The 16,581-nt window shown below is 41.8% G+C and overlaps 1 protein-coding gene across 1 annotated transcript; it reads right to left on the bottom strand.

The window, feature by feature from the left end:
• Positions 1-2,353: 2,353 nt before the first annotated feature.
• LOC120924891 (taste receptor type 2 member 119-like) lies at positions 2,354-3,474 on the bottom strand. Its single transcript, XM_040335869.1, has one exon. The coding sequence runs from the start codon at positions 3,429-3,431 to the stop codon at positions 2,496-2,498; it is 936 nt and encodes a 311-aa protein (XP_040191803.1). The 5' UTR covers positions 3,432-3,474; the 3' UTR covers positions 2,354-2,495.
• Between the last annotated feature and the right edge of the window lie 13,107 nt (positions 3,475-16,581).

The following is a 16,581-nucleotide window of genomic DNA, read 5'->3' as shown; positions in this document are numbered from 1 at the left end:
TGTGGCTGCTGCGAGGCGAGCCCAAGTCTGACTCGGGGATACCGCTTTTGGTAAAGAAATCTTACCCCGAGCCAGACTCAGAAATACCGCCAGGGGGGTTAAGAAAAACTAAGGTCACTTTGTGAAATTGATGGCAGCAACACGTCTCAATAAATTTGGGACAGGTCCATGTTTACTATGTTGTAGCATCTAGCTTATTTTTACCACTCTGTAAACGTTTGGGAATTGCTTAGTTTAGGGAAAGGAATCTTGTCTTACAGAGATTTCTCCAGATGCTCTGCATCTTTTGATTATACGTATTATGTACTGTAGATGATGATATATTTAAAGTATTTGCAAATTTACACTGAGGAACATTATTCTGAAATTGTTGAACAATTTCTAGATGCAATTTTGCCCCTAAAGAGCAATTTTTATTATAATAAGGGTGGGACCTTAACCACTTAAGGACCGCCTTCTGCACATTTACGTTGGCAGAATGGCACGGCTGGGCACAGGCACGTACCTGTACGTCCCCTTTAAGTGCCCAGCCGTGGGTAGCGGGCACTTGTCCGCGACCCGGTCCGAAGCTCCGTGACCGTGGGACCCGTGGACCCGATTGCCGCCGGTGTCCCGCGATCGGTCACAGGAGCTGAAGAACAGGGAGAGGTGTGTGTAAACACACCTTCCCCGTTCTTCACATTGGCAATGTCACTGAACGTCTGTTCCCTGATATAGGCAAAGGCGATCAGTGACGTCACACGTCCAGCCCCGCCCCTCTACAGTTAGAAACACATATGAGGTCACACATAACCCCTACAGCTCCCCCTAATGGTTAACTCCTAAATTGCAATTGTCATTTTCATGGTAAACAATGCATTTTTATAGCAATTTTTGCTGTGAAAATGACAATGGCCCCAAAAATGTGTCAAAATTGTCCGATGTGTCCGCCATAATGTCGCAGTCACGAAAGAAATCGCTGATCACCGCTATTAGTAGTAAAAAAAATATATATTAATAAAAATGCCATAAAACTATCCCCTATTTTGTAAACGCTATAAATTTTGCGCAAACCAATCGTTAAACGCTTATTGCGATTTTTTTACCAAAAATATGTACAAGAATACGTATCGGCCTAAACTGAGAAAAAAAATGTTTTTTTATATCTTTTTTGGGGGTATTTATTATAGCAAAAAGTAAAAAATATAGATTTTTTTTCAAAATTGTCGCTCTATTTTTTTTTTTTTTGCGCAAAAAATAAAAACTGCAGAGGTGATCAAATACCACCAAAAGAAAGCTCTATTTGTGGGGAAAAAAGGACGCCAATTTTGTTTGGGAGCCACATCACACGACCGCGCAATTGTCAATCGCAAAAACTGGCCAGGTCCTTTACCTGCGTAATGGTCCGATTCCGGGTACCAAAAGATTATACAAAAGTTTTTTATATGAAAATATAAATTTTATTTAAAAATCAGATACATTTTCTTTTAAAATTACAATAAAATGTTCAGACAAAAGCATATCATTTAGATATCAAGTGCAACTACTTCTTACTGTACATGTTTCGCTCAAATAGCTTCCTCAGATTGTATGATTACTAATCACTAAATATGCTTTGTGAAAACTGTTTAAGAATTTATATTGTGATTTGTAATCATACAATCTATTACTATAGCGTAATGTTTATGTACACAAACTTTTATAATTGTTGTTTCTTTTGTAGTATCAAAAAACTTCATGCAACACTTTCGAATACTCCTGAGGAAGCTCTTTGAGCGAAACATGTAGAGTAAGAAGTGGTTGCACTTAATATCTAAATGATATGCTTTTGTCTGAACATTTAATTTAATTGCCATTTTAAAAGAAACGTTGTCTGTTATTTAAATAAAAATTATATTTTCATATAAAAAAAAATGTTGTATAAGCTTTTGGTACCTTTAAAATCCCACCCTTCTTACAATAAACATTTTTAGATGCAGTTTTTCACAGATTGGTGAAAGTTTGCCCATCTTTACCTCTGAGACGCTCTGACTGTCTAAGATGCTCTTTTTATACCCAAACATGTTACTGACCTGTTGTCAAATAACCTAACTAGTTGCAAAATGTTCTAAAATGTTCTTCCAGCTTGTCCTTGTTAACACTACTACATTTTCCAGCTTATTGTTGCCCTGTCCCAACTTTTTTGAGCCGTGTTACTACCAACAATTTCAAAATTACCTTATTTTTTTCTTAGAAAACTTTTTCTTAAAATTTGATATGTTTACTATTGTGATAAAATATGGGTTTATGAGATTTTCAAATCAATGCATTTTGTTTTTATTTAGATTTTACACAGTGTCCCGGCATTTTTGTATTTGGGGTTGTAAAAAAAAAGTTTAATATCTGCTGATACAACTGGTGCCACATTCAGTATTAAATGACTGATCATCATACATGACATCGAAGCTTTCCTGAGAATCTGAAGGTTTGTTCCTGAAATGTCAGATCGCTGTGTATGGTCAGCTGTAGCCAATGCACTATGGACTGATATATAAGACAGTTGGAATCCTTGCTTTTTCTCTATTACAGCGGAAAAAACTAAGAGACACTTGTTTTAGTTTTGGGCTCCCAAAAATTAAGACAATTGACTGTGCGGGTGAGTAACTATACATAACCATCAAACATGTGCAGAATCCTGGGCTGCTCTGGGGAAAAACATCCACAAATACCAGTATTTCTGATAGGTAGAAGGATATGTATATGAAGAGAAGACAGCTTATTGTTCTGGCAGCTCGGATCCGACCTTCTGCCCGAGCACTCAACTCTCCCTTTGAATTTCTGTCTGATCTATGATTCACAAGACACTTAATGATGAGACCATTGGTAATGCCAACTAAGATCAATGGCACAGTACAATTGACAAAGGTGCTGGATAGTAAGTATTCAATACTCAGTCTAGGAACAATGATTTCCTCATTCTCATCACTTGATATGTTAAAACTTTGTGGTGCTCGATGGAAGTTCCAGGCTGCAGGGAGTCCAGTAGTCAATGTTATCAAAATTGAAGCTATTATAAGATATGTCATCAGCTGTGAGGCTGCAAGCTTTAGTCGGATTAAACATTTATTAGTTGATATTACAATCTGTAAGTAGTAATTGATGGAGAGGCAAACTGTGAACCAGAAGCTGGAGTACATTGGAAGCATGAGTAAGATTGTAGATAAAATGTAGACTTCATCAGTGAAGAAAATGCCACCATCTATGAAACTCATGTAATCATTTATCAACATGACTAACTGAAAAAAAATGTTGGTTATGCAGAGAGTGACCACAATGAGGTCAGATGGGCTTAAATTCTTGCCCTTAACTTTGTCTCTGAGGTTCACCACAATGATAAGTGTATTAGTAACCACTGCAATCATGGTGCTGGCACCCAACACTATCATAGAAACCACAATAAATACAGGAACCATCAAACTGAATAGTAAAAGGCTATATAAAGTTGGCTGAAGAAGTTAAGTTGTGAAAAATATATCCCTGTTCAGGATGACATTTTATTTTTAAATACCAATGATTTTCTGGTCCAGTCAGTAATAAGGAATATATATTTTTCTTTTAGTACCTGGATATGAGAAGTTATAATTGTTACAGACATTTTACTTATTGCATTATGGTGTGTGTGTGTGTATATATGTATATATATATATACATACACCGTATTTATCTGGGTATTGCGCGCTCCGGCGTATAGCGTGCACCCCTAATTTTGACCTTAAAATCCTGTAAAAAAAACATTTTATTACATTTTACTACTTACAGTTTTGGTGTCTTGCCGGCGTCCATTGGTGGCCTCGTCCGGTCGGGCGTCCGTCTGCGGCCTCGGTGGTGTCCTCCTGGCTTCCCCCGCGCTGTCTTCATGTCGAATCCCTGCTTCCCGCGCTCAGTTTGAAGCCTCCGCCGACGTATACCGAGCGCAGCACACTCGGGTACATTCGGCCAGGCTCGGCTTCTCACGCATAAACGTCACAGAACGTGACTACGAGCGAAGCCGAGCCTAGCCGAATGTACCCGAACGTACTGCGCTCCGTATATGCCGGCGCAGGCATTCAAACATGATGCGGGAAGCGGGTATCGGCGTATATCGCGCACCCACGATTTTGCCCTGATTTTCAGGGCAAAAAAGTGTGCGGTATATGCCAATAAATACGGTATATATGTATATATCTAAGCATGGAGTCTCATGGTTGATTTGATTTAATTTATGTTTGGCATTTGCCAATAACTGGGTTCACTACTTGGGAAAAGGACTTCTGCTGATATTGCACATGGGAGACCGTCTCTAGAACATACTTGAATTACATACAGGTGCCTTTAGTGCATACTGAGCATAGGCCAAATGAACACGATCCTTACAACCAAGATATAGATGCATAAAGCATTAAATAAAAATCCACACAAAACCAAACTTTAAATTTTGTGGGTAAAAAAATAGCAAAAGAAAAACATAATATAGCATATACTAATGCGATACAAGCCATAATGTAACTGAAGTTATTTAAAAAAATACCTTTCCTTTTCAATTTTCAGCACTGTAATTTTCTGTGAAATTCATAGCAATATGGCAATCCAAAGAAATGTAATTTCCTGCTTGTGTGATTGTCTCACAAAATTTCCCAGAAGTCTTCACTGTGTTACAAGTCAATTTGTAGGCATCTTCTGCAACAAAAATGTTATTTTGGCAATTTACTCCCAAAGAGTTAATAACTTCTAAAAGGATGGGGACTCTGCATTTTCCTCAGCAGAATGCTGCAAGTGCATTAGCTGATTAATAATAAAAAAAGTCACTCCAACTCTGATTCACTCTGCAGAAAACAAGCAGTTTTTTCTTCAGAGCAGAAACAGGTAGGAATCAGCAACAAATGTTCTTAAAATCTTTAAAGTTGTAAATTGATCATCCAGAGGGGATTTATTTAATTTTTTTCAACAAAAGTGGAGTTGCACTTTAACTATACTGCATTTACCTTAAGTATACATTGATTATTATAATTATGATGCGACCTTCACATCTTTATGCTTGCTGTTACTTATTTTTAAGACTGTATTTCATATATAGAGGTATGTATTCTATTTCTGTATATTAGATAGCTACATAGTTAATAAAGTTGAATAAAGACACAGATCCAACTAGTGTATTGTGTGTAATTTCCACATCTCTGTATATTGTGTTAGCTGAGATAAACATCTAAAAGTAACTGTGGAAGGCAGTTCCAAATCTGTACCGCTTTAACAGTAAAAACTCATTACACATTTTCACTTCTCGTTCAAAACCATTGTGTGGCTACGTGTCCTCCTTAGAGACCTAAGATTAAACCATTTTCTCCCAATGCTACAGTCACCATTGAAAGATTTGTATATTGTGATCATATTCCCTCTTAAAGGGGTTGTAAAGGTTCATCTTTTATTTTCTAAATTGGTTCCTTTAAGCTAGTGCATTGTTGGTTCACTTACCCTTTCCTTTGATTTTCCTTCTAAATGTTGTTTTTCTTTGTTTGAATTTCTCACTTCCTGTTTCTCCTCAGAAAGCTTTCCACCATCATCTCAGCGGTGGAAAGTCATTTAGAACAGCTTACCTTACTGAGGAGGAACAGGAAGTGAGAAATTCAGACAAAGAAAACAAAGAAAAAAAAACCTTTAGAAGGGAAATGGAAGGAAAAGGTAAGTGAACCAACAATGCACTAGCTTAAAGTAACCTATTTAGAAAATAAAAAAAAAACCTTTACAACCCATTTAAGTGCCTCTTCTCCAGGGAGAATGAGTTTAATTTTCATAGTTGTTACTTTATTAGTTTTCAGAAAATTAACCATTTATCACAACTCCCTGGAAATGCTCCTGTAACCAATTTTCTATCCAAGTACATACAATGTCATCAATGCCAAAAGATCTTAATATGTAAATTAGGAATTTGTGGGGTACTGTCAAGGAAGGCATGTCCGTACAGGTGGAATTTGTGGCACACATATATATATATATGCGCATTCGCAGACTAGCAACTGCTCAGATAGATGTGCATAGTTGTGGGCCAAGAAAAATACGCCTGTCACTAATGCTGGCGTCAAGTGGGGTATTTAAACTGGATTCAGTATGTACTCTTTGCTGTTTGGTCAGCAACTGTGTGTTGTTCCTGATTCCATGTGACCTCTGATCTGGATTCGGCTTACCTCTAAACCTGTGATTGTCTGCTACATACCCTGACCATGGTTTGTCTTTGGATTCTGCTTTTGCCTCCTGGATTCTGCTTGATTGATCTCCTGGTACTGACTTGGCTTGTGACCCGATTATCCTGCTGTCTGCCGTCTATGTCTGATCTGCCTGGCCATTACCAAACTGGCTTGTCTGACGCTGCATCTTGCTCATCCAGCCTGCTACAACTCTCAGCCCAGCAAGTCCTCATCTGGTTCCTGCTTTCAGCTGCCTACTACCGCCTGCCAAATTCCATGCCAGCTCTTCTACTACCAGCCTGCTTGCTGCCACATCCACCTGCTGCCACCCAGACTACTGGACTGATTACAGGCATTCCTACATCACCGTGCTCCTGTGGCTGCTGTGTCGCTATCAGTGGCTCCAGAGCCTGAGCTGTATGAGAGGCCCTCCTCTACACATCAGGCTCACCGACCAGGTTCGTGATAGGTACTGTATTAATAGTTTTAGCAAAATTCTATGTACACTACATCCATTGGCCTTCCTATATCCAAATTACTGCTCACTTTCTCACAGAATAATGAAAGGTTGATCTGGAAAGAACCATATTTCATAAATCCATGTTACTACTAATGATACCATTTTCATATGGCAATTTCTTGCATATAGTCCCTTACCGTGCCTTACAATACTTTATAAACTATTGATGTTAGGCTGACTGGTCTCTAGTTTCAGGTATATAGTTCAGCCCTTTTTTGAATATTGTTACCATATTTTCTTTTTGCCATTATGTTGGTACCATTTCAGTTAGTAAGATGTTGATAAAAATTAGCAACAATGACCTGGGTTTAACATGGCTAAGTTCTTTAAGGACTCTTGGGTGTAATACATTTACATTAGGCTTTTCTAAACATCGATTTCTGTCAGCCACAAGTGTAAATTCAGTACATTGTTGTTAACATTACTATTTTATATATTATACCTCTCTTTTTCATTTATATAAGTTGAAGAGAAGAATGTATTTAAATGTCACAGTCGACTGCTGTTCTATGTCAATGATCTGGTAAGCTGCTCATGACTTTGGCAGTCGAGATATATATGGAATAAGTGTGGACCATCTGGGTGGATTTCATCATTCTGTTCATTAGGATCGTGGAATTCCTGGAGAATTTTTTTGACTTTCTTCCTTTTAAACCCTGAAGTCTACTTTATCCAATTGACTTTATAACACACGAAGTCTGGGTGCCATGGCGCAGTTCTAACCCCTCTTTTCCTTGTTTTAAGAATGTATTTAATACAGCTGCCTTCCCCATCACTTGTGACCAGCTTCCCCTAATCGGCAATATGCTCTGACCTAGGTTTTTTTTTTTTTTACAATAAAAACATTTAAAACATATTTTCATCAAGCAGCACCTTCAAGATCCCTAGACAGCACACAGTAAAATAAAGCTGCACAAAGATTTTATTATTTTCAATCAGTCAAAGCACTGGAACAGTAGGAACAGTAGCACACAACCTCTGTGTAATCTGCTAAGCAGGAAACACAGCTTGCATATATGACCAGGCAATATGACTTCTGCCATGAACATATTCATTTGTAAATGATACATACAATCAAGCAAGGTTTAACATATAACAATCAAATAATTTAAATTAAGTTCATCCCTTTTACATCTAAAGAAAGGAATGCAGATATTACACACATGGTGGTAGATTTAGGTAGGGACCGCTTATTTTTGTGCGGGCGTAACGTATCCTATTTACGTTACGCCTCCTCAACTTTGACAGGCAAGTTCAGTATTCACCAAGCAAAGTTGCGGCGGCGTAGCGTAAATAGGCCGGCGTAAGCCCGCCTAATTCAAATGTGGAAGATGTGGGCGTGTATTATGTAAATGTATTGTGGCCCCACGTAAATTACGCTTTTTCCGAACGGCGCATGCGCCGTCCGTGAAAGTATCCCAGTGCGCATGCTCCAAATTAACCCGCAAAAAGCCAATGCTTTCGACGTGAGCGTAAATTACGTCCAGCCCTATTCGCGAACGACTTACGCAAACAACGTAATCGACGAAAAATTTGACGCTGGCCCGACGTCCATACTTAACATTGGCTGTGCCTCATATAGCAGGGGTAACTTTACGCCGGAAAAAGCCTAACGTAAATGCCGTATCTGTACTGCGTCGGCCGGGCGTACGTTTGTGAATAGGCGTATCTAGCTGATTTACATATTCTAGACGTAAATCAGCATACACGCCCCTAGCGGCCAGCGTAAATATGCAGTTAAGATACGACGGCAGAGGTGACTTTCGTATACACCCGTCGTAAGTCTTTCTGAATCTGGCCCAGTATATTTAAAGGGTTAGTTTGACTTTACTTACTAGAACGAAGATTTGCAGTCCAAGGACCTAGACTATGGAACACCCTACCAACCAGTATCCGAACGGAAGTGAATCACCTGGCCTTCAGGAAAAAACTTAAAACCCATCTATTCTGAAGGCTAAATACAGTAGGAAATGGATACCAGGCGCCCTGAGGCGATTCAGTTCACATGTGTTGCGCCATACAAGTTTCTCACTCACTCACTCACTCACTTCTTCCATATGCATTACAGTGTTCTTAATACATTAACATGGTGTGCTTAATTTTTAAAATAAATACAGTAGTTACTTTTTTAGGTGGTCATACAACTGTCCTCCCCCCGGTCATTAAAATGGCAGGTCTTACCCAGCCTTGTTGCACGGCCCTGGAAACTTACGAAAAATAAATTCCTGCTTCATTCCCTCCCCATGCATGCTCGGTCCACTCTCTTTCACTCTAAAAAAATACTGCAGGAGAGGGGGTGACAATTAAGCATTTTAAAAAGGAAGATTTTTTTTTTGAAAAATGGAGCACAGCATATTCATGTATTAAGGACACCATAATGCATAGCAACCATTTGGGGATATGCAAGTTAAGGTAAACCAATCATTTAAGGGGAATTCACACATGTGAATGCACCCTGCCTGCAATTAGAATCCTGGGAACCACCACTGGGGTTCTCACATCTAATCACCGGCAGAGTGCATTTGCAGGTGAAGCAAAGCTGAAGTTCCCAAAGTTAGTAAAAATTCAGTAGCATGACATAACAGGCATCTTTAGGTGCCTATAGCTAAGTTTAGCTTGTCCACTAAGCGCCTGGGAAGCCCCAAACGCTGGGGTGCTTTGTTATGCACATTTTAACCTTCTGCCTTGGCTGAAGGCTTGGTCCAATGGAGGTAGGAGAGTGTAGGGCAAGCTTTTGACTTTGGTATTTGGTTGAAATCAGCAAGTCACTGTGTTGCACTGAGCTTTTTGTTCCCTTAACCACTTCAACCCTGGAAGGATTTACCCCCTTTCCAACCAGAGCATTTTTTGCGATTCTGTACTGCATCACTTTAGCTGACAATTGACGTTTTACCCAAACAAAATTGACGTCCTTTTTTTCCTCAAATAGAGCTTTCTTTTGGTGGTATATGATCATATCACCTCTGCAGTTTTTGTTTTTTGCGCTATACACAAAAAAAGAGCGACAATTTTTGCTATAATAAATATCCCCCAAAAATACATAAAAAAAAAAAATTCACAGTTTAAGCCGATATGTATTCTTCTACATATTCACTTCTGGTGTGCATCCACGTCAATCTCCAGCCATGCCCTACGTGTTACGTCACAACACGTTAAAACATTAGGGGAACCGGATTGGTTCAGTCACAGCGGCTACATTGTACACCTGAAGACGCTGTGACTGAACCAATCCAGTTTCCCTGATGAAGTCACGTGTTGTGACGTAACACGTGCGTGCCCAGAGACTGACGTGGATGCACAACGGAAGTGAAGTGAGAAGGCGCACAAATGCCTGCTTTTATCTTTATGCTAATTTTATGATTGTTTGATGTAAGAGTCCATTTATTTCTAATAAATACCCTAGTTTTTTTAATTTAATACACTATGGAAGGCATTTCTTTCCTTTTTCCCCTCGATCTCAGTTTGTACTGGAGCTTTTAGACGCTCAATAGCTGTCTGCACCTGGTATTTGGAATCCAAACGCTTGGTGACCTGGTGAGTCAAAGTAATGTCTCGTAAACACAGCTGGACTTTCCGAGAAAAAAGTCAGACAGGCTTTTTTTTCTCTGAAAGTCCAGCCGCGTGTAGCCTTCATCTGACTTTTTTGTCAGAAGTCCGATGGACCTCAGATGGAGAACCTGTTCTCTTTCTGTCCGTCGGACTTCCGACGGGCTCACGGCAGACTTTTGTCAAAAGTCAGAGCGTCTGTACAAGGCATAAGACGTGCTGAAGGATCTTATATCGTTTGGTGCTGGTTATTTACGTTTTGGAGGTGAGAGTTCTGTGAGCACATACTAAGCCAGATGAAAACAATGTTTATTTGAAATAAGTTTAATATTAAGAACTACATGGATTAAAAATCTCTTGGGATTATATTTTATTTCTATCCCTTTTGTCACATATTACTTGCTGTATGGTCTTGGCCATCGTGCTGCAGCTCAGTTTCAGGGTCTTGGGTCTTCTTATAGCCTAGGCCATCTCTATGTAGAGCAACAATTCTTTTTTTAAGATCTTCAGAGAGTTCTTTGCCATGAGGTGCCATGTTGAACTTCTGGTGACCAGTATGAGAGCAATAACACCAAATTTAACATACCTGCTCCCCATTCACACCTGAGACCTTGTAACACTAATGATTTACATGACACTAGGGAAGGAATTGGTCCCAATTTGGTCATTTTCACTTACTGTAGGGGTGTACTCACTTTTGTTGCCAGCAGTTTAGACATTAACCACTTCCATACCAGGCACTTCCGCACCTTCCCGCCCAAGCCAATTTTCAGCTTTCAGCGCTGTCGCACTTTGAATGGCAATTGCGCGGTCATGCTACACTGTACCCAAACAAAATTGGCATCCTTTTTTCCCCACAAATATAGCTTTCTTTCGGTGGTATTTGATTACCTCAGCGATTTTTTTTTTGCGCAACAACTAAAAAAAGACTGAAAATTTTGAAAAAAATTACGTTTTTATTTTTTTCTGTTAATTTTTTTGTAAATAAGTACGTTTTATCTTTCAATTACGGGTACTGATGGGCACCGATGAGATGGCACTGATGGACATCGATGAGGTAGTACTGATGGGCACCAATGAGGTGGCACTGATGGGCACTGATTGGCGGCGCTGGTATGCGGCACTGATGGGCACTCATAGGCGGCACTGGGCACTCATAGGCGGCACAGATGGGCACTCATGGGCGGCACTTATGGGTGGCACTGATGGGTACTTATGGGTGGCACAGATGGAAACTGATAGGTGGGCACTGGGCATGGATGGGCACTGTGGGGTGGCACTGATGGACACTGTGGGGTGGCACTGATGGACACTGTGGGGTGGCACTGATGGACACTGTGGGGTGGCAGTGATGTATCCATGTTGCCAGTCAGTGCCCATTTGTGGGCACTGACTGGCATCTTTTTTTTTTTTTACTGCCTTTTTTGCCCCTTTTTTGCCCTTCCCTGGTGGTCCAGTGTGGGCTTCCCTGGTGGTCCAGTGTGGCGATCCGAGGGGGGGCTGCACTGATAAACAATCAGCGCGAACCCCCCCTGTCAGGAGAGCCGCCGATCGGCTCTCCTCTACTCGCGTCTGTCAGATGCGAGTGAGGAAGAGCCGATCAACGTCTCTTCCTGTTTACATCGTGATCAGCCGTGGTTGGACACGGCTGATCACGTGGTAAAGAGCCTCCACCGGAGGCTCTTTACCGAGATCGGAGATGCAGGGTGTCAGACTAACACCCCGCATCACCGATCGCCGAGCTGTGCGCCCCTACGGACGCTTGCGGCATGAAATCCTGCAGGACGTCCATAGACATCCAGTCAGGATTTCAGAACCACTTCCCGGACGTAAATCCCCTATGGACCAGGTGGGAAGTGGTTAATGGCTGTGTGTTGAGTTATTTTGAGGGGTTGGTTGTGCCAGCACAAGTCTTGGCCATTGAAGGACAGGCAGTCAGAAAACTGACCACGCTGGGAAGGATGAGCTTCTATGCTTGGCATAGTCAGTTTGAAATAGGCAACCCGGGGGCTGGCAGGATCTCCAGGTATTTCACACAAAGGAAAAAATACAAAAAGAACAGGATATTTTTAACACAAGTACATGGTGCAACATACACATATCAGGAATGTGAAATGTTGGCATAACATGCACTTTACGTCAGTAATACATTTTGTATTGTACATGTACAGTACAGGGAGGCATGAGCGTTTTAGTGTTACATAAACATTAAATTAATGAAGTATATAGTTAAGTCAGAGTTTTGCATTCAATGTCATTATTCTAATCTTTGAAAATTGAACAATGCCTAGAAATAAAACATTTCTTTTTAAAATCAGCACCCTGTGTAGTGAGTAAAGAAGCAAAGCAAGGACAGAAATATTACCTTTTTCTGGAAATTTGACAGCTGCAGCAGTAATTTAATCTCTGCTAATGAGCTATGTTTGTGATCCTGTCTTCACTCTAATCCAGCACATTGACACAGATCACGTCACCAATGCCTCTGTTGATTCCTGACCTAGCATACTGCTCACTACACTGAAGAATTATTTTAAAAAGAAGGCATGACATTTAGGAGAGATTTACAGCACAGCCACTACTGCTATCCACACTTCACATATTCAACATTTCTAATAGGTGTACATCTGAGGATGTGGCCTAGTAAAGCATGAAAAACAACACAACAGACATTCAACCAGAATTCAGCCAACAGTATATGCTCAAAAAAGAATACGGTGTTATTCCTGTTTTCAACTTTAGAATATTCAGTAAGAAATAAAACTTTAAAAAAATGCTCTTATATATGAAGTAATGTTGTTGTGTGCAATGGAAATTCTGAAAGGATGATATTACCCACAGCAGTGTCCCAGTGATGTCCTAGTGTTTCCAGCAATGCCTTTTATTTATCCGGCTTTGCCTTATAATTATAAGGCGTGTCAGTGCTCCAGGGCTGATTATATATTTTTTACATCTCTTGATTCCCTTAACGGCTGTAAATGATGGTTTGACTTATCAAGAAACAGTAAACTTTTGAAAAGGTGGTTCCCTCTGAAAGGCAACAGAAGTTTGGAATGATCGTAATACAAAGTTAAAAATGCTGATCATTCTCATAGTGAAATACTGAATAGTTCAACTCACCATAATGCAGAATCAGTGGGAGACCCGAGCGTGTCACTTGCCACTGTCGGCTGCCACCAGATGCAGCATGTCACTTGCCACCGTCGCCTTCCACCAGATGCAGCGTCTCACTTGCCACTGCCGCCTGCCACCAAATGCAGCGTGTCACTTGCCACGTCACTTGTCAGCAGATGCAGCATGTCACTTGCCACGTCACCTGCCACCAGATGCAGATTGTCACTTGCCATGTCGCCTGCCATGGAGATGATGCCCACTGTGGTGGCTGAGGTGTCCGGAGAAAGAAGCAACTCTGTGGACATGGGATGAGAGAGAGATACACAGCACCAACTAAGTGTAGCATTAAAACAACTTTTATGCCACTAAAAGAATGTTACTGACAAAGGGAGTGGGGTGAAAGGCATTAAGACACTGTGCAAAAGTCCAGGCTTATTATCAATCTGAATTAGGAGCCACCAGTGGGAACCGATAGGGCCAGTAGATGCAGAGTACCAGTGTGTACTTCTACTTCCTGGTGGCGGTGAAGCGCATGATGGGGCAGACATGATGTCATCAGCCAGACATGGGAGGCGATGCATTTGAGGAGCATGTGCTTCTTCTTCGGGCCATCATTTCCAGCTGATGGCATCACGTCCGCCCCATCGTGCGTTCCACCACATCAGGAAGTAGACGTACACAACGGTACTCTGCATCTACTGACCCGATGTGTATCTCTCTTTCCTCCCCTGTCACTGAAACCAGCCCACTGAGTCATCGGCCCACCGGGAAACTCCCAGGAGTCCCGATGTCTAGTATGTGCCTGCCGGCGGGGACAGAAGAGCATGTGATAGCCAATCACAACAGTCACAATGCCCGGGACTTTGTTTTGTGGACAGTAAGGAGCACATTTTGGACAACTGGCTTACGAAATGCCATCCAAGTCAAACTGACAACTTTAATTGAACTGGGTGGGTTCTTCTTTATCATCTATCTTCCACATATACTGCCATTTAAACATCTCTTCAAAAATGTATACCAAAAAATGGCGCCTTTTGTGGATAAGAACATTTAAACCAACAGCTGCCCCCTTTTAAGTGAACAAATCACTAAACTGTGTAGAATTATAAAGTAAACAATAAGGCGCTATATATGTTAATGTGAAAAACTGGCACAAAGTAAAACTTAAATGCGCACATTAATTAAAAAATAAGCAAGCATAAAGTCCATAGGTGAATAAATCCCAACACCAAAACGGAATGCTCTGAGATAAAACTTCTAGATCTTCCACCACGAGTGCTCAATATGAAGATGGCCACTCACCAGAGCAGTTTGACCCCTTTTTACATGACGGTCAAAAAACGCTTTGGGAACACCAGATTGGTTCCACTAATGGCATAAATCCACTCCAATGGCCACTCAGGAAGGGGCTAGAATGTAAAAAATTACTCCACAGGAGACACGGATAAAAGTCTCATGCCGCGTACACACGGTCGTTTTTTGTGATGAAATAAAACAACGTTTTAAAAAACTTAATTTAAAATGATCGTGTGTGTGGGCTTTATGTCGTTTTTTGTCTTATAAAAAACGACCAAAAAAAAAATTCGAACATGCTTAAATTTTTTTTGTCGTTTTTCAAAATGTCGTTTTTTTTTTTCAAAACAAAAAACGACCGTGTGTACGCGGCATCATAGTGTAGTAATTTTTTTATTAAAGTAAAAACAACAGCAATGATAGCAGTTACACTCACTTGTTGTAGTGCCTGGCCTGGCACTAGGTGTAAACAGCATGCGTGAGTCAGCTGATCCATGGGGGTGGCGTGCGTTCCATGTCTCGCTCCGAAGGGCAAAGCCTGATGTGGGGTATCAACAATGGACCCGGAAATTATGGATCCTCTGCTCCAATTTCCCTTCCTAGGGGTAGATTTCCTCTCACTTCCGTTTGTCTCCTTCCGTTTGCAAGTAGGAGTCGTTTGTATGTTGGATGTTTGAAAGTAGGGTCCTGCCGTATATACTCTGCATAAATTTGGGCCCTAGGTGTTGGTGTTGCCACAACACTGTAAGCCCTCAGTTAGTCTTGGTGGGCGCTGGAACGCCCTGCTGTGTGAACTATTATATCAAGAACTGTAATTACATGCCATTGTTGAACAGTGGTAAAAAAAATGTAGGCCTTTGGTGCTGGTGCTGGCGCTGGTGCCACAACACTGTAAGTCCTCAGTTACTCTTGGTGGGCGCAGGAATGGGCCCTGCTGTGAAATATTAGATCAAGAATTGTAATTACATGCCCCTGTTGAACAGGGGCAGAAAAATTGGGCCTCTGTTGGTGGTGGTGATGCTGGTGCCACAACACTGCAACCCCTCACAGATACTCTAGTTGGAGTGCAGCAATGAGCCAGCGGTAAGGTGCATATTACCGCTGACTCATGGTCCAGCAGGCATGGAGAGGGACATTACCTATCTTTCACGGCGCATTGGGTGACTCTGCTGGCAGCTGGGAAGGACGCAGGACAAGGTACAGTAGTGTTGGAGGTTGTTCCACCACCACGCCTCCAAAATGCTACTACTGGTTGTGACACACCTCTCTCCTCCACCCCCTCCTCTTCTTCCTTTGTGGCCTCTTCCTGTGCTGATGCGTCCTCAGAACCAGCGGTGCTCCGTAGGCGTTCAAGGGGCTACGCAGGTACGCAGGCAAAGAGATGCCATGCGGTGCTTGAGCTGGTGTGCTTTGGGGACAGGAGCCACACTGGGCCAGAGGTTCTGTCAGCTCTGCAGGGGCAGGCTCAGAGGTGGTTGACGCCACGCCAGCTTAAGCCAGGAACAGTGGTTTGCGACAATGGCACCAACCTCCTCTCTGCCCTGCGACAGGGACAACTGACCCAGGTGCCCTGTTTTGCTCATGTCCTTAACTTGGTGGTGCAGTAGTTCTTGGGCAGGTACCCTGGGCTTACAGGATGTCCTGAAGCAGGCCAGGAAAGTCTGTGTGCATTTCCAACGGTCATATAATGCCAAAGCTCGGCTGGCAGACCTCCAAAAGGAATACAACCTGCCCAAGAACCGCCTAATTCAGTGGAACTCTACGCTGGCCATGCTGTAGAGGCTGCACATGCAGCAGAGGGCCATCAATGAGTATCTGTGCCAATATGGCAGCAGGACAGGGTCAGGGGAGCTTGTTTTTTCCCCCACGCCAGTGGGCCATGATCAGGGATGCATGCACTGTCCTGTCACCATTTGAGGAGGCCACGAGAATGGT

The sequence above is a fragment of the Rana temporaria genome, chromosome 1 (assembly GCF_905171775.1).
Source record: "Rana temporaria chromosome 1, aRanTem1.1, whole genome shotgun sequence".
Lineage (NCBI taxonomy): Eukaryota > Metazoa > Chordata > Amphibia > Anura > Ranidae > Rana > Rana temporaria.
Note: the sequence above shows the minus strand (reverse complement) of the source record. Positions and strands in the feature narration are given on the sequence as shown.

Coding starts and splice junctions, on each gene's coding strand:
- LOC120924891 (XM_040335869.1), bottom strand. CDS start 3,431: ATGGTTCCTGTATTTATTGTGGTTTCTATGATAGTGTTGGGTGCCAGC.